The sequence below is a fragment of the Aphis gossypii genome, chromosome 3, assembly GCF_020184175.1.
Source record: "Aphis gossypii isolate Hap1 chromosome 3, ASM2018417v2, whole genome shotgun sequence".
NCBI classification, from domain to species: Eukaryota; Metazoa; Arthropoda; class Insecta; order Hemiptera; family Aphididae; genus Aphis; species Aphis gossypii.
The window spans coordinates 2604875-2631718 of NC_065532.1; the positions used below are offsets into that span (position 1 = coordinate 2604875).

At 29.9% G+C, this 26844-nt stretch overlaps 2 protein-coding genes and 1 long non-coding RNA gene across 44 annotated transcripts; 2 read left to right on the forward strand and 1 right to left on the reverse strand.

Moving 5' to 3' along the window:
- Nucleotides 1-3927: 3927 nt before the first annotated feature.
- On the reverse strand, nt 3928-6423 carry LOC126550813 (uncharacterized). Its single transcript, XR_007604837.1, has 3 exons — nt 6201-6423; nt 6022-6089; nt 3928-5919 (listed from the first exon to the last, which is right to left on the reverse strand). It is a non-coding gene; the product is annotated as an uncharacterized LOC126550813 (long non-coding RNA).
- Nucleotides 6424-6604: 181 nt separating this feature from the next.
- On the forward strand, nt 6605-12422 carry LOC114121213 (sulfhydryl oxidase 1-like). Of its 6 annotated transcripts, none has more exons than XM_027983443.2 (5): nt 6614-7067; nt 7217-7535; nt 7884-7912; nt 7991-8264; nt 10636-12422. In XM_027983443.2, exons 4-5 carry the CDS (start codon nt 8018-8020, stop codon nt 12213-12215), a joined length of 1827 nt encoding a protein of 608 aa, XP_027839244.1. In that variant the 5' UTR covers nt 6614-7067; nt 7217-7535; nt 7884-7912; nt 7991-8017; the 3' UTR covers nt 12216-12422. The 6 variants fall into 6 exon arrangements, with proteins under 6 accessions (XP_050059024.1, XP_027839244.1, XP_050059025.1 ...); XM_050203068.1 differs by having other exon boundaries at nt 7217-7531; XM_050203067.1 differs by lacking the exon at nt 7884-7912 and having other exon boundaries at nt 6605-6760.
- A 1565-nt stretch (nt 12423-13987) lies between these two features.
- LOC114121223 (uncharacterized) lies at nt 13988-26518 on the forward strand. 37 transcript variants are annotated; one of them, XM_050203051.1, is made up of 5 exons: nt 21653-21797; nt 23194-23850; nt 23942-25139; nt 25194-25301; nt 25437-26518. In XM_050203051.1, exons 1-5 carry the CDS (start codon nt 21702-21704, stop codon nt 26396-26398), a joined length of 3021 nt encoding a protein of 1006 aa, XP_050059008.1. In that variant the 5' UTR covers nt 21653-21701; the 3' UTR covers nt 26399-26518. The 37 variants fall into 37 exon arrangements, with proteins under 37 accessions (XP_050058984.1, XP_050059008.1, XP_050058997.1 ...); XM_050203040.1 differs by having other exon boundaries at nt 25221-25301; nt 25356-26518; XM_050203052.1 differs by having other exon boundaries at nt 25221-25301; nt 25410-26518.
- Nucleotides 26519-26844: the final 326 nt, after the last annotated feature.

A 26844-nucleotide genomic window follows, 5' to 3' on the forward strand; every position in this document is an offset into this window, starting at 1 on the left:
AATAGCCTTAAAAATATTTTGAAATTAAATCATGTAAAGAAAATGCCAATTCAAATAACTGGAAATATTTTCAAGTATCGACTTATACTTTTTGAATAATAACAAATATTTAAAATCGTTTGAGGATAATCGTTATCGTTACGCTATTTTGTAAAAATTTAAAATTCAAACGCTCCTAACATTTTCCTATAATGAGGCTTCAAGTTTTTTCTATAGAAATTTAAAGGAAAACTTAGTATTAAATTTTTTAACCTTAAATATAAATACAAAATAGTTTAAGAATTTTCAATTACAAAACTACTTGTAAATTTTCACGATTTTTACATATTTCGTAAAAATTTGAACTTTAAACGTTTATAAAAAAAATTGTGACTAACCATTTTTGATTTTTTTTTTCACCACAATAAAAACGACTTATACGAAATTTCGTATTAAATTTTCAGGTTTTTTTGGGCATCCAAAATATTTTTATTGACACTTTAAAAAAAAAAAATTTCAGCTGTCTATAAATAACTCAAAAAAGCCATAATATTTTGAAATTTTAACAACTGTATATAAATAACACTAATACAAACATTTGGTGACTATTATTTACAGTGGTCAGTTTTTGAGCTGAAACCATATAAAAAAATCTATTTTGTCAAAAATTGGTTTTGCGTAAAAAATTCCGTTTTTCCATTACTTTTTTTTTTTGTTTTTCCCAATTTTTTTGAAAACTGTTAGAAAATTCTTACTTTTGATCTCCATTATGCACCAAGAATATTCACATTGCCATCGGAAACCACCCCTGAAGTTTGAAATTTATGAAGACAAGTTATGCTGTACACAAACACAAAAACAAAAATCACACATCATTGTAAAATCAATACATTTATGATTCATCACTTCATTCAGAATCTAAAATAGGGTCAATAGAAAATAGGTATGAACAATTTAGTGTATAAATCGTTATTTTATGCTTACAAAAAATATTAGTATACCTTTAGTGATCACTGTTTTTTCAAATCTGTTTTCAGAAAAGAATGTTCTTTTTTATTCAGAGAATAATCAGCAATTATTTGAATGACCAGGTGAAAGAGTTATTGCGATTTCAATTTAAATTGGATTTTTTCCCAAATTTTTATTTATTTTCTACTGTTGTAGACGCTGAGGACAGTCGATAAGATATAGTAGATATACTTATTGTAAGCCACGGTAGTAAATAGTAATTTAAAAATTATTAATTTATTGAAACTTGAAAACAAAAACAACTAAAATTTTAAAAGAAGATTTTGTATTTAAAATTAAAAAATATATTAAAGACATTATAACTTAAAAGGTAGGTATCAAAAATTACATAAATTCATGTTAATTCAATCTAATTCTCGTTCGATAATTATTTAAACATGATTTTTCTAATCAAAATTATAAACAAACTAACAAGTGTAAGTAATCCATATTGTTTGTGTATAAATGTATAATGCACCTATATTGGGCTATATCCTAATACCTACTTTCTTTAGTGTAAAAAGTAGTCTTGGTTCTTATTGTATGAATATGCGACTAATGATTAATACACGATAATAAAATATGGTAGGTAATACAATTATTAATAGTAGGTAAGTAAGTACCTACTAGGTAAGTACATGACAATAATGAATAAATATACATGGAATGAAAATATGATAATAGAGTTAGCAGACTATAAACTAACATTACCCTAACACATTATAATTTATTATTTATAGTGATATAAATTTTATTATTGTAATATTATTTTAATGTTGTTTTCACAATTAATGGATTTTTCTGTATTTCATAGTCATTTTAAATGTGTTCGTTTTTTTCGGTTAATTATTACCTACTAAGTTAATATTTCAACACGTGTTAATATTCACGCATTTATTATATAGGTGTCAACAATAACAATAGCAAAACAATTAGGTACAGTACCTAAATTATTGTTCAACATATTGATATTTATTGTTTACCATATGTTCTATGTAAATTTTTACAATGAAACTGAGATTTAAAAATAAAAAAAAAAAACAATAATTACTTGGGTGGTATTTGTATTTTGTTAATAAATTGAAATTCAACTAAAAAATTAAACTTAAATTAACTAGGCAATTTATAAAACTGTTAATGGGCACAACTATTGATTTGGAAAAAAAGAAACGAAAATTAATTTTAAAACAAATTGTTTTCCTTCTCAGTCATAAAAAAAATGATAAGAATATAAAGGTACAATTTTTTTTATTAGCATTTGAAGTTCAAATATTGACAAAAATTCGTCAAAATCATGAATATTTGCAAATTATTTTGTAGGTATATTTCATAAAAATGTTTGTATAAGTAGCTAAGAGTTGAAAATTCAATACGAGATTTTCCATAAGTTTAGCTTATAGTATTTATAAAAGAACTTAAATTCTGGTGTATTCAGGCCATTAAAACATAAACCACCTTTTTCACCCCAACCATTCGAAATGATATCCTAGGCTGACAAATCATCTTCGTTCAGAATCGTTTTTTGTATACAATGATACCTATTATTGGATTCAAATTTAACACTCCTATAATATATACCTCATAATGATCCACACGACACCTAATGTACAGCACAGCGGTACCCACTTACCCGCTTTTTTTTTAATCGTGTAGAAATATTGTGAATTGTGTAATATGTTTTAAGATGTATTACGTACAGTGGCGTATTTTCTAATTTTATTGGGGGGGGGTCTAAATATTAAGACGTATATAAGCTTATAATAAAAAAAAAATAAAAAAATACATACTAGTTATGATTTAATAATTGATTATATTATATTATATTTTATTTTACTATTATAAATTATTATGAATGCAAATGTCAAATTAATAGTTAGGTTAAAAAACACATAATATAAATTAATATTTTCTTTCTCAATACCTACGTAGTAAGTTATTTATGACTTTTTAATCTTTTTTTAAAATTTTGCATCCCAAAATTAATCCGTTTAATTCCGCATATGCACTAATATATGTATTAAGAATCTACACACTTAGCTAAAATCATATTATCATTTAGAAACACACACTAATAAGTTAATCATATTTAATCAAAATTACAAAATCGTAAACAATGAAATTAATTTAGAAGGTATAGAATATTTAAATGTACCATAGAACATAGTGTTCTATGAATATACTAAGATGTACATTACTACATTAGTTCATTTACCTATTCTAATTTAAATAATATCTACCGTTACATAGTTTATCTTATTTTATAATAGGTAATAGGTATATTGAATTATTTTTACAAAAATTTGTCTAGTAACAATAAATATTCAATTTTTAACTGTCAATCAAACGTGTGTCGTTTTTAATTATTGGCCTTACAAATTTCTTTTTTTTGTCAATAAGAAAAAATGGGTGTGGTATCGAACAGCCTAAAATATGCGGTTATAAATTCTAATAAGTGTGCATTTTTAAACGACACCTCGCCATTGTGTATATAATTTATAAAAACTAGTATACATATATGTACTATATATAAAAAAAACATGTGTAGCATCGTACACGTGGTAGAAGTGAAACTTATTACAAACTAGTATGTGTGTGTGTGTGAGAGAGTAAGGGATAATTTCAAAAGACATATAACAATATACAATTTGTGTAAAAAAATAATAATGATAATAAAAATGAAAAAAAAAAAAAAAAAAAAAATTATAATAATAATTAGCTGTAATTAATTAAGTGATAAATTTGTCAACAAATAAATCGGGTTGTTATAGCAACCATTTATAAGCAAACATTTATTTTTATTTTTTCTCTCTCGTGTAACGAAATCTCAAAACGTTACATTTTTCCCAATTTACTCTCCATTCTCGTCAAATGTCAGAGCGCCGCTAAAGAAGTTTCACTTCAACTAGATCCAATTTGTTACCAGGAATCAACCTTATTTTTAAAAATCAAAGCATTTTTACTGCCCTAATATTTACAGACACAAACATTCAAAACATTATAAAATCAATACGTTCTGAGCGGAACGACGAATAATGTGTTAATTTTTATTAAAAAATAAGGTATAGACATACTCATATAGGTATACTTATTAAATTTTCTAATAAGTACCTAGTTGATAATTTATTATTAATTATTATATTACAATTTATAAGACCAAAAAGTATTTATTAGTTTTATAATAGGCTACCGAATAGAACAACCAATTATCAGAACTATACATACATATAATTAGAAAATTATATTGTTTCACAACAACTACGAATCTTTGGACTCACTATTACGACTAATATTGTGATGTGCGAATACAGAATCGGAATCATTAATTTAGTACTAAGCTCTAATGTACAAATAACCAGATTTGAATTATCTATCTGATAAGGAATTGTTATCATACAACAACAAATTTCGATTAACTTAATAATGAGGTCGTGACCATGCCACTAAGTCATGGTCATCACTCATCCATGAAGGAAGGAATGGGGACGCTGTTTATAAGAAAGCTCCCGGCACAACATAATATATAGTCAGATGAGGTACCTACCGCAGAGCCGTCGAGTCCAAAGCATCTTAGGCCACACACTTGACACTATCACATGCTCCTATACTTTGCTAGGTTAGGTTAAATTTGAAAAAATAAATGCGGTGCAATTTTTGTCAGAAAAGCAGCGTCAATTTATAAGTTGATCGCATTTGCAAACATAGATAAATCTATATATGTTCATAAGTTGTAAATTTATAACTTTTAACACATACCTAGTTCTTTATTTCTCTCTGATACGATAATTACTGTTATACAAATTTTAAATTATTCATTCTAATAATATAATTATTGGTAATCGAAAAGGTAACTAACAACTCCCTCCGGATAAAATGTATACTGTAGACTATTTTAGATAAGCTTTCAATTTGGGGTAAAACCTTTGATGTCTAAAATTATTTTAAAAATACAATCGGCAACGTGCCAGCTTTGCAAATTCATTTTATGTAGAATCGTGTAATACGGATTCTTAGAATTAGAAATCCGTCTTGACGATGGCTATAATATTGTTACACACTATATCTATTTATGACAGGCAAATCAAATTATGTATAACTAGGTAATATGTCTTCTAATATATATGTTCGACTTCGCAAAATTGAAGTAGAGGGACTCTGTTTACTTTTTAAAAAAGAGCGTTCCCATTCCTTGCTAAACGTTATTGAACCGTAAAAATAATAGTAGGAGTAGCTACTCTACAATTTCTGAAAAATTAGTTGGGGTACTCCGTCCCCCTGCGTCCCTTCCACAAGTCGAGTACTGAATAATTTTAATGTAATACTGTATAATTATTTAAAATTATTTAAGTACGATTTTTACAATAAAATTTTTCAAAAAAAAAAAAATTACCAGCATTTCTTTATATTACATGTGTATGCGAATTGTATAAACGTATAATTTAAGCCCAAAAAAATAATTTAATTTCCTCCCTTCCTCCCGCACTTATACTCAGTAAGTCTAGTAATCTAGTCTAACTAACGGTGTCAAAAAAGTCGAACGCCGTACTAGTTAGTACTTAAGTATTACTTAACCGACAACCGTAATAACTTCATTCGCTAGTGTCTGTAGTTTGAATCAAACGTCCAGTCACAACGTCCCGAGCCAAAGGGAAGTTAGTATTTTTTTGATAAAATTAGTAATTGCCTACATATATAAATACCTAAATAATTTTCTCAATCAAACCGTTTTCGAGTGATCAGGATTTTTTCATATTATTTTCCAATCATTTGAGTTGACTGAATAATGAACATCGATAGTCGATTTAAAACAATGCTTGTCAAAGGCTTGTTTGTTTATATTATACTTACTATAGTGTATAGCACCGGTTTCCGTGTCATGCATCGCTTGTACACTTATTCATTTTAATTTTGAATTTCTGTTTAAGCTGCAACTTACTGCAATAATTATGAATATAAATTATAATAATATCTACTCGTAAAAGTTTCCAATCCTCACAAAAAATATTTTTGAATTATAACAAGAACATAACTACCTACCTAAGTATTAACTAATATTGTTTTTCTTCATTTATATAACAAACTTCGTCAGAAAAAGTTTATTAAGTCTATATAAAAAAAAAAAGCAAGTTAAATGTTATTTAGATTTTTTTTATTCCAGTATTATTGACTAATTTTATTAAAACTAACTTTAAATATTTATAAAAAAAAATCATTACCATGTATCTTTAATACTTTTAAATGGCTAGAAAAAAACTAATTAAGAACCTGGTATTACATTTTTAAACGATTTTTAAGTTTTAAGTTTATTACGGTCCGTTATCCGTTACCGTCAGCCTGCTGTAGCTGCTGTTGCTGCGTCTGTGAAGTTTTTTAAACTTTTTTTATTAATTGTGTTATCACTTATCACGGCGGAAAAAAAGCAGCTCGCTGTTGCCTGTTGTGGTTCAATGTTTATAGATAATTGTTTATTGTATAAACCTCGGTCGTGGTTGACCATTGACAGATAAAATAAATACAATAAACATAATATAGATATTAGATAACAATATTATGATTATGTGATAGGTATTTAATACTGTTTAATAATAATTTAGTAATAAATAATAAATACAGTCAATGCCCAATGGTCATACAGAATACGGATTACTGACATCTAACTTACGAACATTCAGACTAGTATATCAGTTTTCTATAGTATTGTGTTTAATTACTCATTAATCAGTACTACGGACCAGTGGCCAGTGGCTTAGCGTAATACGTTCACAGAACACTGAAAGTACCTATTTTTAATTTTTAAACCTTCCTAGAGTCCACTTAGCCCCCCTCCCATTTTTCCACGACTACGCTACTGTTATTCTGAACTATAGTCTACAATACTACATATTATTTAGTTAGTGGAGTGTATAACAATTACAAACTAGGACTTTGAACTTGTTGAATGCCAGTGTACCGGTGTCTTTTCGATCTAACAGGGTGCGTGATACAGGTGCAGTTGTGAGCAAGATTATAAGTTCTTTATATTTGTGAATCGCGGTTGTGACTCATTGTAAAGAAGCAATAGTGATGTCATTGTACGATAGTAGGTAATAATAATAAAAATAATTATAATAATAATAATGTCTGTTATCGTAGTCGTCTATTTAATTATCATTTAACGAATTAACACTGAAGTTTAAGACGTAATAATAATTAATAATTATTAACAATAAAGTGATGTCATTTCGTTCCACAGTGATCAGCAATAGATCGTTAAAAGTCCGCGAAGCCGTCGTTGGACGGTGTAAGAAAAGACGAAAACGGTCTCAATCGACATCGTCACTCGTCACACCGCTCGGAAATATCGCAGTTCCGTCGCGTCACTCGCGCGTTTCGGATCGCCTGTGTCCCGTATGCGGTCTGTTCTGTTGGTAGACGATTAACGTACAGCAGTCAACACTCGGCAGACAGTACTGGAACGAATTTCCACTCTCGGACAGTCTTGTACGGCCGTAAATGTCCACCATCGCCGTCCGAGACGGTTACGATTCGTTGCGCTGCATCCAGTGACGTAGGTAAATTTAGCGGTTGTTTGCTGCTCGTTATTTGTATTGCCAATAAATCACCGACACACCAATGTCACCTGAGGATGATAATATTTAATAATTTAATATTAATATACTAAACCAATACTATTATTGTTCAATGTCTGCTTGATTTGTATAAATAGAAAATAGGTAGGTAACACAGTAATACTGACGGTATTGAGATAATAATACACTTAATAATTAATATTCGTTTTTAGTTTTATTTTTCTACTCATAATCCCGTCTATGTTCGTCTTCCTCAGTCTCTCAGGTGCAATTGATGTAAGTCATTAACGGACGTTTTTATTTATAAAATTTTTCCTCTATTTCCTCTAGCTGCTGTTACTTCCTATCTACAGAAAACGGTAAATCTGTTGTGGATTTGGGGGTAGTTCAGCTGATACATGCTACATCTATATCTAATGTATTTATTTTTGATCTAGTTAACTGAGGTTTCACACGACTAGAAGATGTCACATTGTAGTGTCTACGTTGTGGCCGCCCTGCTCGTAGTAGCGCTCAGTACTGCTCCTGTGTGCTCAGAACTTATCGGCCTATACGAAGACACTGATCTCATGGAAATATTGGATAACACCAATTTTAATGAAAAAGTATTGCAAGGAAATACATCTTACGTGATTGAGTTTTACAATGCCTTTTGTGGTCATTGTATACGGTTCTCGACCCCTTGGAAAGGATTTGGAATTCAAGTCTACGGTAATTAAGAATTAACTATTAATTTGACATTTATTTAGTAATATTATATTGTGAACACAATTTTATATACTTAAACACATTTATATTATTATAATATTTAAATAATTCTCGAAATAATTATTCTTAAAATAGGTAGGTACCTTATTTGTATATATTTATATTTTAAAATAAAAATTTAATTGAACAATGTACCTAGGTCCTAGATACCTATGTACATAGATCTGGTTTTTACATACATTGTCTCTCAAATTATCTTTTATACATTTTAAGCTCATGCAATCATGCGTACATATGTAAATATAAAGAGTAAGATAAAAGTAGGTAGGTACTGATTCTATTAAATATAAAAATTATTAAGTTTAAATTAAAGAATCCTAAATCCTACCATAAAAATTGAGATATGCATTGCATCTATTATGTATACATTTTAATTATGTTTTATATCAAACATTTCTGCAGACTAGTCATTTCATTTTTATTGTACATATTGATCATTTATAAAATAATTAACAATTATGAGTTGTATGTATTTTGATAATACATATACTACCTATCATTATATTAATAATAATGTCAGATAATATTCAAATATAATAGCTAAAAAAATATACGTAGAAGCTTAAACTATAACTTGTATGTAGAAACTAGCTGCTAGAATTATTACATATTATAATTGGTGGTTTATAGGTTGACCGTTGGGAATATGTTTTTACTATATTGTTCCTACATATTTTAACACATACAGTGATACTATCTCATCAACTAACAATTTTTAGTTGACATTTAAAACCACAAATAAATTTGTAGGTAGGTACTATTAATAAAATATTAATACTTAAAAGTTAAAAATGAAATAAATGATGTTTATTTAATTTGTTATATTATACGTATATAAAATTATTAAAATTGGTATATCAAATCAGTTGATAATATCACAGTCTATATATATATTTTCATATAGTCTGTGATAATATTAGTCATCTATACATATTAAACAGTTTCTATATTTAAATTTAAAAATACTATTGTATTCACTAGCATTAGCTCTTGATTATTTAATGTCTCAAACAAGTCTTAACTCGGTTTTGAATCAAATGTTCTCGAATCATTTTTTTTTTCTTACATTATGGAGGATTAATTTGTCACTAGATTTTTTGTTGTACCATAAATTAATATTTATAATTTTGCAGTTTTTGCTTTTTAGGTATTACATATTATATAATATTAATTTGTGACTATTTTTACATTTTACTTATTTTTATTTTGAACACAATACAGTTAATATTCATGGTTAATGTTTTTTTACTCCTAGTAAGACCTTCAATGTGATATTTTATCAGAATATTTTCTTTTATTTTTTTTCAATTTCCATTTAATTATCTACTGTTTGTATTATTTATTTTATTAATTAGGCATAAATATATAACTAGATAACGTCACAGTTACACAAAATATTGTATGCTATTACTTATTATTTGGATGGTTAAAAATATAGAATAAAATAAAATATTTTGAAAAATTTGAAGCTAATTTTTATCATTAAATATGCAAATGTAAACTATTATTTCATTTATATATTATATGTTTGCCTTTTTTGGAGCCGAAGTATGCAAATGTATTTTTTTCTAAATCAGTATTTTCCAACCTTATTTTACTCAACACTCTTTTCATGTTTTTAAAAATTTTACACTGCCCCATTCCCTCAATAAAAAAAATAATAATAAGTTTAATAAAGTAAAAGCAAAGTTCTATAAACAATTTTTTATTTTTTATACTAAATTCTTATAATTAATTTTATGTATACCCACATAGTTCTGAATTTTACTTATGGTACATTATTTTAAATTATTTTTGATTGTATTCAGTTAAGTATACATTTTATTCAGGGGCGGCTTGAATATGTATAAGATCAGTGCAAAGCCTTGTTTAAAATTAAGGGTGGGTGGTTGGATGGTCAAACTAATTTTTTATTTAGTATAATATCAAATTTGTGCAGTGGTTGTAAGTGGGCGGGTGGGTGGTATATTTTCAGCAAGCCCTGGTTAAATTAAATTGTCAAACTGCCACTGATTTCATTATTATAAGTTTTGAACAATAAAAATTTAAGTCATAGTAGAATCACTTCTTTTAGTGCTTTCTCAAATAAACCGCTCTCCTTAAAATTAACAAAGCTCATAAGAAGGCAGTATTGCTCGCTTTGAGAAGCACTGTTCTAAATAAAACTGACCTAATTACAATTTAAAATTAATGTTTTTAATAGGTATAAAAACATCATTACTAGGCAATTGATTAAAAAAAAAACCATAATAATTTTATAATTAGTATTTTTACGAATTCAATTTTTTTTTTTTTTTTTTTTTTTGATTTATAGGGTGGAGAAATTATGTAAAAGTTGGTGTAATTGACTGTTCAAATGAATTAAACAGTCAAATATGCCGAGATTATGAAATCATGGCCTATCCTACCATACGCTACTTTTATCCTCAGCCAGCATCAAATGATATTGGGAAAGATTTTATTAGATCTTTTAATATACAAGTTATGAAGGATTCCCTTATTAAAATGCTTCAAGAAACTCAAAAAAACATGAGTATATCAACTTTGTGCGACATACAACCTTATGAAAAGGTCAATGTAGAATTGGATACAAATAACTTCTTAACGTTTATTATAATTGATAAATCAAATAATAGGCTTGCTCAAGAGCTTGTTATTGATTTCTGTCCAGTTGAAAAAGTTAAGATAATAAGCGCATTAAACTCTAACACAGAATTGGTTGACCTATTAAAAACAGAAATATATCCAAGTCTTTATCTTGTTGAAAACAATAACCAATTCAAACTTTTAGCAAGTGGAAATAACAAAACAAATTTTACCAATACCATTAATAAATATTTGGAAACAGTTTACATGACTCCATTCAATATAATTGATATTACTACGGCGCTCAATAATTTATTATTTCAAAAAGAAAAAAGTTCGATACACCATGATAACACAGTTTATTTGTCAGATTTAGAAGCTACTTTGAGATATTCTCTAGAACATGAAATCCTATCACGAAGCGTTATCTCTGGTGAGTCATTAAATGCATTAAACAGTTACTTAGAACTTCTTATTGAATTTTTCCCTTCTAACATTAGAAGTAAAAAATTCATTAAGTTAATATGGGATAATACACATCTCAATAAAACAGTGTCAGGAGATAAACTTGGAAAATTTATTAACAGCTATGAATATTTGTTAAAACCTTATGTTACTAATCATATTTGGATTGGATGTGAAGGTAGCCAACCAATGTATAGAAAATATCCATGTGGTTTATGGACTATGTTTCATACACTTACAGTACATGCATCAAATAAAAACTTGACTACATTTAATGGAAAACAAGTTTTGGAAACTATTGCTGGTTATATAAAACATTTTTTCGGTTGTACAGACTGTTCTGAACATTTCATGAGTATGGCTACCACAATTCAAACCAATGTTTCTTCATTTGATGATGCAGTGTTATGGCTTTGGTCGGCTCACAACCAAGTGAACCGAAGACTTAAGGGTGATGTTACTGAAGATCCAGTGCATCCAAAAATAGTATTTCCCTTGAAAGTACATTGCGAAACATGTTATCAAAATGGTACTGATGAATGGAATAAAACTGAAGTGCTGAAATATTTAAAAAATATGTATTCAACCATCAGTGTTCGTAAGATACCATTTAATAATATTCATTCTCAACCTTTAAATTTAATAAACTCAAGTAAGAGATCTATTGATGATGATATTAATTATAATAACAATATATTTGATGAAAAAGAATGGATGTTTGATATTAACACTTGTATGGTATCATATATTTTGTCATGTATTGTATTAATAACCTTATTTTATTTACTGGTAAAGAAGCGTTGTAAAAAAAATAAATATATTTATTTTATACTGGGTAAATAGTTTGATTGTTATTATGACTTAAATGTGTTTTTTTATTATTATTAAATTAAATTTGAATTTTTATTATAACTAAATATAGTTTAATTTTTTTATTAAGATATTATATATTTTATACGATTCATTTACAAATTTAAAAATAATCTAAGTATAAGACTGTGTTACAAAATTAATGCAAATTCCAAATAAATATATAAAATTATTAATGTATTTTTGCTTAATCATATTTAGAATATTATAATGATATTTTACTTACATAATACATATATAATTAATTTTAATACAAATAATTCATTACTTTAATAGTTATTTGATGTATTATTTGCAAATGTTAAAATGATTTATTATTTTAAAAAACTACAACAAAATGTTATTATATTATTAAACCGTATAAGAATTTAGTTTCATAAATGTTTTATTTTAACTTTTAAATGACAATGTTTGAAGTTTTTCTGGAAATTTTTTTTTTAGCATTAAAATATTAATTTTTAATGGTCAACACTTATTTTGGATTATAGTGTTAATAATACACAGTTATGAATTAATACAACATTAAAAAATAGTAAGATGATTTAGATGAGTATAAAAAGTTTAAAATGTCACTGTAATACTGCAATACCTATCTACTGTTTAGATCAATATGTTAAGAAGTGTAAATTTTTTATAATAATTAGAATAAATTAACATAAAACAAGTTTTTCAGTATAATTCAGATTTGAGAGAAATTATAATAAAGATCGAATTGCATTTTTCTTAGGGTTTTTTAAAAATTTATATTTATAACATTTGTAAAAAAAGTTGATAACTTATTATAAGGTTTCTCGTGAGCTGTTATCACAGTAATAATACCAAACACTTAGTCACAGTTCTTTGTTTTTATAAGTTTTATACCTAATGGTTAACATTTTAATAATTTTTACTATATCAATAATACATGGGTTTTGGTGAGACCCATTGCTTGTCGTTTCTATGTATTTTTCATTTTACATCATACAATAGGCGAAGAATTGTCTTTTGAATTTCAAAACTAAGTTACCTATTCATTGATATTGTGTAGGTTCAATGTATGGAGTGATTCTTTTATCAAACAAAACACCTTTATACACTTTGTTTCATCAAAATCAATTAATGTTTTTGAAGATATTTTTTTACATAAATTTCAGTTAAAATAAAATAATATTTTTTATCGTTATAATTTTGTAAGTTTTAGACTTTTTTAATGATAACATATATTTTTAATTTCATATTCTGAAGCAGAATATTTTTCGAATTTTACATAAAAATTGAAATTCAGACTAGTAATTTATGAGTTATAAGTATTCAAAGTTTAGTTGGCGGAGTGAAGAGGTACACACTCCAATAGTATAAAAGAATTAGATCATTAATTTGTTCAAAGTATTGACATTTTTTAATTAATAGTTTCAAGTTGAAATACATTTATTGACTTATATTATTTTAAAGGCGGATGAGATATAATTAGTATTTTTATAATGTAATTTATCACATGTCACAATCTGCGGCTTGGTGAGTATGAATATTGTTGCTTGTCAGTGAACATAGCAAACACCTATGTTCGAGCTTGTTTAGTAAATTATTAATAACGTAGGTATTAATGAGTTATATATTATACGGTTCATGTAGTAAACATGATGCTAAACATCTATAATATTAGATAACATTGCAGTTGAATAAATATATGATGTCTACTCCTATGTGAATATTATGATATATTTGTATAAACGATTTGTGCATAATTTTTAATTTATTAAGTACGCTGTCACCACAAAAAGTAGTGTTAAATATTCTAGCATACAAGAGACAGGGGCGGATCCATAAGTTTTTCAAGGGGGAGCGCATATAATAAAAAGTAATATACCTAAATAAAATGTATATATAAATAATTTGTATTTATGTTATAATAATATATTATTTTTTATTTCCTTTTTTTTGGAGGTGGGCTCCTCCGCCTCCGAAAAAAGATGGAGTGATTCTCGTAAAGGCGAATGCAAGTATAAGTGGTCTTCTTTGATGTTGCACTGTTGCACATTCGGATACCTAATGAATAGGTAGCATATTTAGAAATATGGTTCCCTGCAATCAGGGCCGGTACAAGCAAATTTTTATATGTAGCAAAGATCAAAATTTCCGCCTCTTGTTTTCTTATTTTTTCTTATATGCCGCCTCTATATAAATATCAATTTTGTCGCCGTAGGTTTGTGCCTACGTCGCGTACGCCTATAACCAGCCCTGTTCCCAAGGTAAAATATTAAGTAACGCTCCATTTGACTTTTGAGGTCCCTATTATGTGACGTACCTAGTCTTCAACAATAACAAATATAACCATTTAATAATTTGTTAAATCATTTTAGCACTTTAAAAGTAGGTAGTTTTGTTTAAAATACTATTAAGCCCTTTAACTTTTTGGATGGCTGTATAAGTTAGGTTCCACGGTAAAAAGTTTTTTCTGAGTAAATAACGATTATTTGTGTCGTTAATAAGTATTTATTAATTAAAAATATCGATTATAAAACATAAATACTATACATCACGGAATTTTATTGTCTTTCTTATTTTTACATTAACTGTTTGTAGTATTATTACTTTAGTAAGTAACTATATCTACTGATTTATTCAAAATGTTATTTTTCTGTTTTTATTTTAAAAAGTTGTACTTGTTGTACCTAAAAATAAATAAATAATATCATGGCACTAACACTACCCTTACTTGGTTTTGAATAAAACATTAAAATCATATATAGTATGACAGTACCTATGTTATAAATAGCTACTCTATTATTGTCGACTTCGCTATTATTAATTGGGTTGCAATAACCCAAATACTATGCAAAAGAACTCACGAATCCATTGTTTAAAAACCCAGGTTAGCTTAAGGTTAACATTAATTATTCAACATGATTATAGTCAATAATTATAGACCATTTTTGTAATTAATTTTGGGACGTTACTATAGTATGCAATACATTAGTATACATTTTAACAATCACTTAGTTTATTTTATTATTATACCTACGTTAAATTTAAAATAATTAATTTAACATTTACATGCCTTGAAACATCGATGGATAATGAACATAACGATGCATCGTGGAACTAGTCGTGTTAGTCCTGAAAACAACTATTTAAGTGTCGATCACTTAACTATGATGAGTGTCACAGTCTGCCATGGTTCTTCTCATTAATTTGAATGCTGGATCTTTTCTACCTCATTGATTGCTCACCGAGTCTGACTGTATTTGCCGGACAGTTATAAAGAATTTTGCGTATTTATTGATCTTTTGGTCTTCTATGAGTTCTATACTTCTATGTTATACATACCTTGTAGTTTTAGATTCTGAGCGGAGCGATGAATGTATTGTTTTTACAATGTTGTGTGTGTTTTTTTTGTGTCTGTGTACACGAGAACGTGTCAAAATAATGTTTCGATTTTCAACTTCAGTAGCTTTCCCGGTTCGAAAGTGAATCTAGTTGGTGTATTGGGAAGATCATTTTTTGAAATTTTCAATAGTTTTCAAAAGCACCGGGAAAAACAAAAAAAAAAAAAAAAAATCAAGGAAAAACGGGAATTTTTGGGCAAAACCAGTTTTCGATCAAATTGATTTTTTTATATGGTTGTAAATTAAAAAAAAAATCACTGTAAATACTTGAAATTTTCACCAAATGTCTATGTTAGTGTTATCTATATACACTGTATATTATACAGTTAAAATTTCAAAAAATTTTGACTTTTTTTGAGTTATTTATAAACCACTGAAATTTTCGATTTTTCTGAGAATTTGAAGTGTCGATAAAAAAAATTTGGATGGTAAAAAAACTTGAAAATTTAGTACAAAGTTCCTTAAGAGTTGTTATTATTATAGTTAAAAAAATTAAGAATCGTTAGTCACAATTTTTTTTTATAAGCATTTATAGTTCAAATTTTTACGAAATAGATCAAAATCACGAAAATTTGTAAGTAATTTTGAAGTTGAAAAATCATAAAATTTTTTGTATTTATAACTAAGAATTAAAAATACAACACTAAGTTTTCCATAAGTTTTTCTTCAAGTAGCTATAGAGAAAACTCGAAGCATCATTATAGGAAAAATTTTATGTGCGTTTGAATTTAAATTTTTAAATTTTTACTAAATAGCGTAACGATAATGATTTATCCTCAAATAAATTTTAAATATTTGTTATTATTCAAAAAGTATAAGTCGTAGATACTTTAAAATGTTACCAGTTATTTAGATTGGTAATTTCTTCACATGATTTAATTTTCGAAATATTTTGACTTTTTTTGAGTTTTTTATAGACAACTGAAATTTTCGATTTTTCTGAAAATTTTTTTTTGAAGTATCGATAAAAATTTTTTGGCCCAATAAAAATACTCGAAAATTTAATACAAAGTTTCTCATAAGTTATTCTTATAGTCATAAAAAAAATGATAAGAATATAAAGGTACAATTTTTTTTTTATTAGCATTTGAAGTTCAAATATTGACAAAAATTCGTCAAAATCATGAATATTTGCAAATTATTTTGTAGGCATATTTCATAAAAATGTTTGTATAAGTAGCTAAGAGTTGAAAATTCAATACGAGATTTTCCATAAGTTTAGCTTATAGTATTTATAAAAGAACTTAAATTCTGGTGTATTCAGGCCATTAAAACATAAACCACCTTTTTCACCCCAACCATTCGAAATGATATCCTTTTTTTTTTTTTTTACCTTGTGAATCGGCAATACTCACCTTCTACCCCCGAAACTCTCCGCTGGAAATACCTCAGGGGTAGAAAGATGCCGCCATCGTTTATTGTGTGAAAAACCATATAATGCACATATGAATTGTTAAATTACAAAGATAAGAGAAAAAACATCTTTATTGTACAACAAAACAGGGGGCCTCTAACCCCCTCATTTTGGCCTTCGGCCCACAAGTTAGTTAGCTTAACTAAGGAGTATTTAGAATATTTGGTTGGCCTTGTCTTGCCCTCTCTGCTTCCTCCCTCGTCTTCATGATCCTGGACATCAGTTTGCTGACCACGTTCCAGCTGAGGGGGGACGACAGCATGGTGACCACCAGGTTGTCCGGAGTCAATTCTTCGACGTCTATTTCCGCGCACGCTCTTCACCTCCAGTTCTCCCACGCCGGGCAGTGGAAGAACGCGTGCTCCGCATCGTCTGGTTGGAACCCGCATTGCTCGCATGAGTCGGTCGCTTGTAACCCAAACCTGTGTAGGTATGCAGCAAAGCAGCCGTGACCAGTAAGTACTTGCGTAGAATGAAAACACACCTCCCCGAATGAGCGCGATAGCCAACTGCGTAGGTCGCCGATCAGCTTAAACGTCCATTTCTCGCTGGAGCTCGCTTCCCACTCTCCCTGCCAGTTTGCGATGAGTTCACTTCTCGCTTCGCTTTTCTCCTTCCCCCTGAAGGTCTCCATGCGCTCCCTGGCCAGCAGGTGGATCGGTGGGATGCCTGACACTACTGCGGCTGCCTCGTGTGACACTGTCCTATAACAGCATGCGGCCCTAAGCTGGGACTGTCGGTGTACAGATGCCAGCTTTTTCCATCCCCTGCCGAGCATGGACTCCGACCAGACGGGCGTGGCGTATAGAAGCATGGACGTCACCACGGAGGCCAGCAGTTTCCTAGTTTTTTGCCTCGGTCCTCGTAGGTTCGGCATGAGGTAGCCCAGGCTTCTGGCCGTGGTGGCGGCCCTGGAGGACACCACCTCTGCGTGTTCCACGAAACCCATCTTCTGGTCCACCTGAACCCCGAGGTATCGCACGGAGGCCCTGGAGGTGATCCGGTGACCGTCGCACATCACCGACATTTGGTTTCGGACTCTTCTTTTGGTGAGTACAATAGCTTCGGGTTTTTCGGCTGCAAGCGATAGCCCATGGTCCAGCATCCAGCGGTTGACGGTGGCGTAGGCGACTTCGAGACGTTCCTCCAGAAGAAACGGAATAGACGCCGTTGAAATCAGTGCCACGTCGTCCGCAAAAGCGATCAGCTCCACTCCGTCAGGCAGGGCGATCCTCGCGAGATCGTCGTAGAGGAGGTTCCACAGGTCCGGTCCTAAGACTGAACCCTGTGGAACTCCGCAGTTTGTAGCTTTCCTGCGGCCTTCTCTCCCGTCCACGCCGGGTAGCTCGATGGATCTGTTGGAAAGGTATGCCTCTAACATTCTGAGCAGACCGTGCGGGACTTTCCGTTCTCTAGCCGCCCTTAGGATATGGTCCCACGGAGCTGTGTTAAACGCATTCCTAACGTCGAGCGTCAGCATACCGACTAGCCTATGGTGGTGAGGGTGGCCTGTGGTTGCGGATCTCACGATTACTTTCAGCCTCTCTAGTGCGTCGAGGGTCGACCTGCCGCTCCTGAAGCCGTATTGATTACGGGCCAGACCATCATTGCGGTCGAGGTGTTCTCGGAGTCTATTGACCAGCATCTTCTCCAACAGTTTGCCGCATCCATCCAGCAGACAGATCGGTCTGTATGCGGATGGGTTGTCGAGGGGTTTACCCGGTTTCAACAGCAGTACCAATTTGCCTAGCTTCCAGCGGTCCGGAAACTTACCGCTGGCCAGACATGTGTTGAACGTGCGCAAGAATCTCGATGGGTTGGCCGACACGGCGGCTTTGATTATTTCGTTGGACAAACCGTCCGGTCCTGGTGCTTTACGGTTAGGGAGTGATCGTGCAGCCGTGGTCAGCTCTTCGGCCGAGAAGGGTGTCGGTGGCTCCTCGCTGACAGGTATCGCGGCGGGGCGGGACGGGCATGGAACGGTCGGAAAGAGAGCGTCCGTTATGGAGTCCACTCTGCCTGGGAGCTGGATCCCCGGGATCGGTCTCTGCCTTCTCAGACGTTTGGTTACGATTTTGTACGGTTTCCCCCACGGGTCGTTATCGACGGTCGCTATGAGGTCCGACCAGCACTTTTCCTTCGCGTCCTTGATTGCGAGCGCTAACTGTTTCCTATTGGCTTTCCAGATTTCCTCGTGAGCCTGGCTGCGGTCTGCTCCCAGCCTTAGTCTTTGCCTTTGGAAAATCCTTCTGGTCCTCAGGCACTCCTTTCTGAGAGAGCGGATTTGCTCGTTCCACCACGGAACGGGGTGCCTGTTGTCCCGGAGACGCTTCGTTAGACAACTGTCGGCGGCTTGCGTTAGCCATTCCACGAGGTTGTCGGCCGCTGGATCGGCTGCCGTGGTCGCCGGTGTGGGGTTCGCGGGGAGCCCGAGTGCTGTCCTCAGCCGGTATATGCCGATGTTGCTAGTTACCCACCCGCGGCTCGGTGCGAAATGATATCCTAGGCTGACAAATCATCTTCGTTCAGAATTGTTTTTTGTATACAATGATACCTATCATTGGATTCAAATTTAACACTCCTATAATATATAATAATGATCCATACGGTACCTAATGTACAGCAGAGCGGTACCCACTTACCCGCTTATTTGGTTATGATGATGGTTGGGGAAGAGATGGTAAGATCAAATGGAGCAAATAATATGGTTGGTGGGACTTAAGTCTTTTAAGTCGTCGGTCACATTGTGCTAGTTCTATGTGGTGTTTAACAATGCAATATTCTTGTGCATAAGTCAGTCATCTCGAGGTCTACTTGTATGTTTGGGCTAATGGGACATGGTTTTTTTTTTTTTTTTTATTTAAAAATTTACAGGCTTCAACTGCTATGGTTATTAGCCAACATTATTTATTATTTTTTTTTTTTGAAAAAAAAAAAAAAATTACAATATTTGATAGGAAATCGGTTATTTAAGTAAGTTTACAATTGAATATGATCTTGAATTGAATTTTATTGATAAGGTTGACTTTGGTGATGAATTGGATAATTTTTGGAGTAGATTCTTCATTGAGGGCTTCTTTGATGTTAGGTGGGAGGTTGAGAAGTGTGCGAGTTGGCTCGTGTATTGGGCATTCTTCAAAGATATGTCTTATGGTGATACGAGTTTGGCATGTGTTATATATAGTAGGTTGGTCTTTACTGATAAGAAAGGAATAAAGGAGTGTGTAAGAAAGGTGTGGCCAATTCTGAAGCAAGTGATGGCAATATTTTGGCGACGGCTGAGGTTCGGGGGAGTATACCATTGTTTAGTTGAATTTTTCATGTACTTTAGCTTGTTGGTTGGGGGATGGAGTCCCAGAGATGTTGCCATGACTTGAGGGTTTTATGTCTAATTGATGTGAATATGTCGTTGGAAGATATTTTATCAATGGTATTGTCGTATTCATTTTGACTAGCCAAGGAGGCTGCTTCGTCGGCCATTTCGTTTCCTTTTATGCCTACATGGGAAGGTACCCACATGAAGTCAATATTTTTTTGGACATGGTTTTATTTATAATACGATGTTGATTTTGCTTGTTAATCTATATTGCTTATTGCTTACTATAAAATGAATGCATTTGGGAGGATCAAAAATAGAAAATAAGCAATAGTAGTGTATTTTACGAAAATCAAGAAAAAAAATTAGGGGAAAATAAGATATGTACACATACACATACCTACCTAATAATAGTTTTCGAAGAAAACTATTTTTTTTTTTAACAATTTAAAAAAAATGAATAACCTTTATTTTATAGACATTTTAAGTTTAAATTTTGACAAAATTAGAAGTTGGAATGAAAAATTATAAGATTTTCCTTTTACTGATTTTAGATATTTTATTGTAATTCGTTAGGGACTCGGGAAATTTTTCTATTTTTCTACTACTTTACTGTTACTTTCTAGTTTCTATACATAATAAAGTTTATATAAAATATTTAAAAATGACTAATTAACAGAATATTAAATGTTAATAAGTATAATAATGTAAAATATAGGTAATCTAATACATTATATTATTTTATTTAATAACTAACTTTAAATTAGTAATAGGTGCCACGAATATATTAACATTGTTTTAATGTTTGTCGGTATTGAGTTAAAAAAATTCAATGGATAAAAATATTAATACGTCGTATAGGTACATATATTATTATCTACTTAATAGTTTTAATAATTATTATATGCTATTTTTTCAGAAAATGTATTTTAACATTATTTTCTATTAATAGAAAAATAGATTATATAATATTTTTAGAATTAGCATTTAACACACCACTTCCGCTCAGTATCATTTTTTCAATGCAATTTTTTATCATTGAATTCAAAGTTAACATATTCATTAGAGTGAAATTTCTACTCAATGACAAAGTGCACACTAATCAACATAACTATGACGCAGCGTGACTTCTTTTACGGTTTTTTGTTTTGTCAACCAACATGTAATTAATAAAAAAAAGTAGTTTTATTGTATTTACTTAATATTATAATTTGTTGATATAACATTCTTGTTTATTTTATGTTTAATTAGGTGGTTATTTCAAAATAATAATGATTTATGAGAAATATATAATTTTGATTACTTAAGCGTTATATTTATTTACTGAATCAGTACTTCATCGTAAAAACGTTTAATATAATATCATGTTTTTTTTATTTCAGTTGATCCAGTTTTTTAGACGAAAAATATACTGCAAAATGCAGTTACTCTGTATATTGATATTTATAGGAGTTGCTCAAGTAAGATATTTTATTATTTTTTAGTGTATTAGTTTCTTATTAGTTAATAATTTCTTACAACACATATATAACTTCAAAATTAAATTATTGAATATTTTAGTTTAGATAGACAACATAGTAAATAATTTATAAATATATATTATATAATATATTTTTTAATACTATAAAAAACATAAAAAAAAAAACCATATTTTGGTTTCAAGAATAATTTTGTGGATTTATATGATTAAGGCCTTAGTAATTAAACTAAATTATTTTTACAATTACCTATTCATTATTAAATTGTATGTGTAAAATTTAAAATTTACTTATAAAGACTTAGTAATTAATATTAATTCATTGTTTTTTTTAATATTATGTAAATTACATAGTTTATAGGTATTAAATATTGTGAATTTTGGTGTTGAATTTAAGATTTAAGTTAAGACTATAGCAAGACATTCCATTGTAAGTCATTTGAATGCTTTATTATTAGTAGCAAATAATCAGTGAAATAAAAATAAAATGCTTATTCGCTTAGGTATATTATTTTATATAAGAAAGTTAATAATAACGTACCCATAGATGTATAATGTAGATGTATTTAACCTTTGTCTGAATCTAGTGATGTGGCTAGAAAAACATTGTAAGCATATTTGAAGTTTATAATAACATAATATATTCATATTTATTTATATATATTTATATATATGGTTCTATTTTATGAAATAATTCATGTACTTCTAGATTCAAATTTTTCGTTGTTTGAATATTTAGATTATATTATAATCTGTTGTTACCTACTTGGTTCACAGATTTACTTCGAAATTTTCTAATTTTTATTTTTTGGTTAGCATTGTACTATGTTTTAATAATATTATGTTAGATGATATTATTCCAGGCATAGTTACAGTCTTTTTTTTTTAAATACTTCTAATTATATTATTTGCAGAAATCTTGTTTAGTATATGGTAGTACTATTATAGTACTATAATTGTAGGCTTATATATGGTAATATTAATATATAATAGGTACTAATTTATTTTATAATAATATAATTTAGTAGCTAAAACAGTAAAGTTGTACATAGAGTTATTTTTTTCTTATAAATTTAAAACTGCAATCAAAGTTATTAATAAATATATATTATACATTTTAACAATATCTTGCGTAAATGTAAAAAAAATATTATGACGTGCGTGTGCTCTATACATCTATGTTGCCTGGATTTACATTTTTTTTATTCATTGCGTAGTGACAAAGGATGGCCTATTATTATAATGTAATAAAATGTTTAACAATAATATATTGAAAAGATTTAATATTTAAAACTATTGATAATTGTATAAAATAACTAAAAATTAATTTATTTAGGTATTTAACGGACTAATAAAATACTTTAAATTTTAATTTTTAGTGTGATGATTCGACTATAGCGCCAACTAATTTTGAACATTTGTGTGCACCAAATGTTATCGAATTTGCAATGTATTACCAACTATCAGTTCAAACATCTTTTATAACTTCGTGTGAATGTATGCTATCATCAAACTATTATATACAAAGTGGATTTAATGAAATTAATCAGGGTTCAAATGATATTGCAACAAATTTAATAACGACATTTAAAAATGGTATTGGAAATTCAAAAAATATGATACAGGACTTGCAAACCGATCTCGATACAGATATGAAAGAGAAACTTAATGCTGTATTATACATGACAGCTAGCTATTACCAAAAAAAGGTAATTGTTAAAAAAACAGAAATAACGTTAGGTGAAGTGACAGATATTAAACAAGCTCACACAATTTTAACTGCAAGACGCTGTGAAAGAGATTATAAGTGCTTTGTGAATGACATTGCTAGGGTAAAATCCCAATATAGTAGTGGACAGAGTAATTCAAATAATATCGATAAAAATCAATGGGCTACTCTGGTGAAACAGTATTACGAAGCAAGAGAAACTATAATTAATAAAACGGATGTGTATACATCAATTAGAGAAGCGTTTTTGTTGGGCAGTGGAATAAATTTATGTGAAGGATCTTCAAATTTTGATCAATCAAAACTGGTTAGTAAATATTATTTTTCATTTTTAACTCATTTGTTTTATTAATTTAGATGATTTAATAAGTATCTAGAATCTTCGTATTTTTTTCTAGGGAATATACAAAACTGCTCATTTAGGAGACTACTTTGGAAAAAAAGATAATAACCCGTGCACACTATTGAATCAGACGGCCACACAAATGTATTACATTTATAAGAGCTCATTGACCGCTATTTATTTAAATTCTGTGGTACATTCAAAATGTGATTTAGCATTGAGATTTATGATATGGGAACATGTGAATTTAGTTCGAGCGCACTTTGAACTCATGTGTAAAAACATAGACATGTTCATAAAATCAACACAAACCGAAGCTGAATCAACCTTCGGCACTGATTCTGAAAATTATAAAAAAATTATGAAAGCCTTATATATTTGTGTGAATGAAATGCTTATAACGGCTGTTAAATCTACCGAGATAAGTTATCGGCGAGGATTGAACTTTAATACTGATAGAAACATGATTAAATCTGATTTCAATCAATACAAACCCGAACATATTAATAAATATTATTCAAAAATTCTTGGGGTTAATGCTAATGTAGCTCGTTTTGATTCACGTATAATTGATCAAAAAACTTGTTCATTACCAACAAAAGAGATGTGTATACCACAGAAAATGTTCTCGTCATTATCAAATAGATTAATTTTTCAATCTTTTGTATGCCAATTTAATTATTTAATTATAACAATAAAAACAACAGAGTATGATACAACATCTGTGGATTATTGGGTGTTTGAAAAAATTACACTAATAAAATTAAAAAACTCAATCGTATTTGCAAGATGTTCAGCGACTGCAAACAAAATTTTAATTATGAATAGTGCATTTTATGCATATGATTTAATTATCACGGAAAATAATACACCATCTACTGAAATTCAACAAATTCTAGATCAAATTTCATTAGATGTAGTTGGAATATTATGTATACACTCAGAGGAGATAATTGTAATATCCGATACTATTGATGTTTATATAGATACAAATAGTAACAATAAAAATGTCCCAGCAGTAGTATATAAACCTGGTTTTAATGAATACACAGGTCAAAATCCCAAAGGCACTCCATCACCGAATAGTTCAGGAAACCCAACATACCCGAACGGTTCAGGAAACCCAACATCACCGAATGGTTCAGGGAACCCAACATCACCGAATGGTTCAGGGAACCCAACATCACCGAATGGTTCAGGGAACCCAACATCACCAAATGGTTCAGGTACCCCAACATACCCGAACGATTCAGGTACCCCAACATACCCGAACGGTTCAGGAAACCCAACATCACCGAATGGTTCAGGGAACCCAACATCACCGAATGGTTCAGGGAACCCAACATCACCGAATGGTTCAGGGAACCCAACATCACCGAATGGTTCAGGGAACCCAACATCACCAAATGGTTCAGGTACCCCAACATACCCGAACGGTTCAGGTACCCCAACATACCCGAACGGTTCAGGAAACCCAACATCACCGAATGGTTCAGGGAACCCAACATCACCGAATGGTTCAGGGAACCCAACATCACCGAATGGTTCAGGAAACCCAACATACCCAGGATCTACAACATATCCAGGAAGTAATTATGAAGATATAGATTATTCTTTTATAACATCTGGTATACAAGTAACACAATCTATAGAGAATTTCCAACTTTCTATTGAGTGCAAAGTAGAAAAAAGTTTAACTTACGTTCAGGAAAAAGAACAAAACGAGTACACGAAAGTAGTAATACAATCATTGAAAATTAGTCAACAAATTTATCAGTGTAATGTAGAATATTTAAAAAGTGTAGTTTCAGATTCAATACAATTTATATCCAAGGAAATAACTACTGATAGTGACGAATCTATATTTGCATTTATTATACTATACAAAGATACACAAGAAAAATTAGCAATATTATCTTCGACGATGGAAATTCCATTAAAGAGAACTGTTTATTCGGTAGACACGACCGAATATCTCAATGTGTCTCAAACTGTTGATTACGGGGATTATATACAAAGCTTTTATGCATATTTTGAAGTATGTTATGAAGAAGTTTACAATAATCAAAATGATGCTGAATTATTTCTAAAGAATAGTATGACACAATTTAATGCAATATATGAAAAGGTTGTCGAAGCAGTTCAAAGCGCACCGGATGATGCTTACAAAACATTTTTATTAAGCTATTTACAAAAAACATTAACTGTGTATACAAAAACCTCCGATTATTTTAAAGAACAAATTGTTCAAGCAAAGGATATTGTTTCTAAAGGTGGAGATATAAGCAAATGTGCACTTTTTCAAGAAATAAGACAACGGTCGGAAACTGTTATTGTAATTTACTCTGCCGTTTTAATAAAGTGTTACCAATATGCCAAGGATAGTAAAATTGTTACAATAAACAACTCTGAATTTGACGTTATCACTATACAGACACAAGTAGTTAGTAGTTATACCGAAATCACTAAAACTTCTTCAACAAAAACATTTGAAATAGAAATTTCAACATGAGAATTTTAACTAGTTACTGAGATTTGAAAAATTAGCAGTTTAAACTTGCATTATAAATTATATTATAGAAATATATCATTATAAACATTTTAAAGGAAATAAAGTATACTTAAGAATTTATTTTCGGATTAATTGAAAAAAAAGTTGTGTCTTAAATAACAACGCAATAAATATTAGTAAAATTTTACATGTATTTGACATATATTTGTTTAGGTGTACAAAGTAAAGCCGAATTATAGTCATTGTTTTAAAAAATATTATTAATATACCTATCCTTGTATCCTTCTACGAATCTAAAAAAGAATAGTTTAATTACTTTATATACTGTTGGTAATGATTTTGTTGTTATTATTGTTTTACAAAATATATAGTTTAATTACATCATCAAGGATTATCTTAGGTATTTGTCCTTGAATTAATTAAAAAAAGTAGCATAAAGTAACATT

Coding starts and splice junctions, on each gene's coding strand:
- LOC114121223 (XM_027983458.2), top strand. CDS start 21,702: ATGTTTTTTTTATTTCAGTTGATCCAGTTTTTTAGACGAAAAATATAC. Junction 21,798..23,193: donor TATTTATAGGAGTTGCTCAA/GTAAGATATTTT, acceptor TTTAATTTTTAG/TGTGATGATTCGACTATAGC. Junction 23,851..23,941: donor ATTTTGATCAATCAAAACTG/GTTAGTAAATAT, acceptor ATTTTTTTCTAG/GGAATATACAAAACTGCTCA.
- LOC114121213 (XM_050203067.1), top strand. CDS start 8,018: ATGTCACATTGTAGTGTCTACGTTGTGGCCGCCCTGCTCGTAGTAGCG. Junction 8,265..10,635: donor ATTTGGAATTCAAGTCTACG/GTAATTAAGAAT, acceptor TTTGATTTATAG/GGTGGAGAAATTATGTAAAA.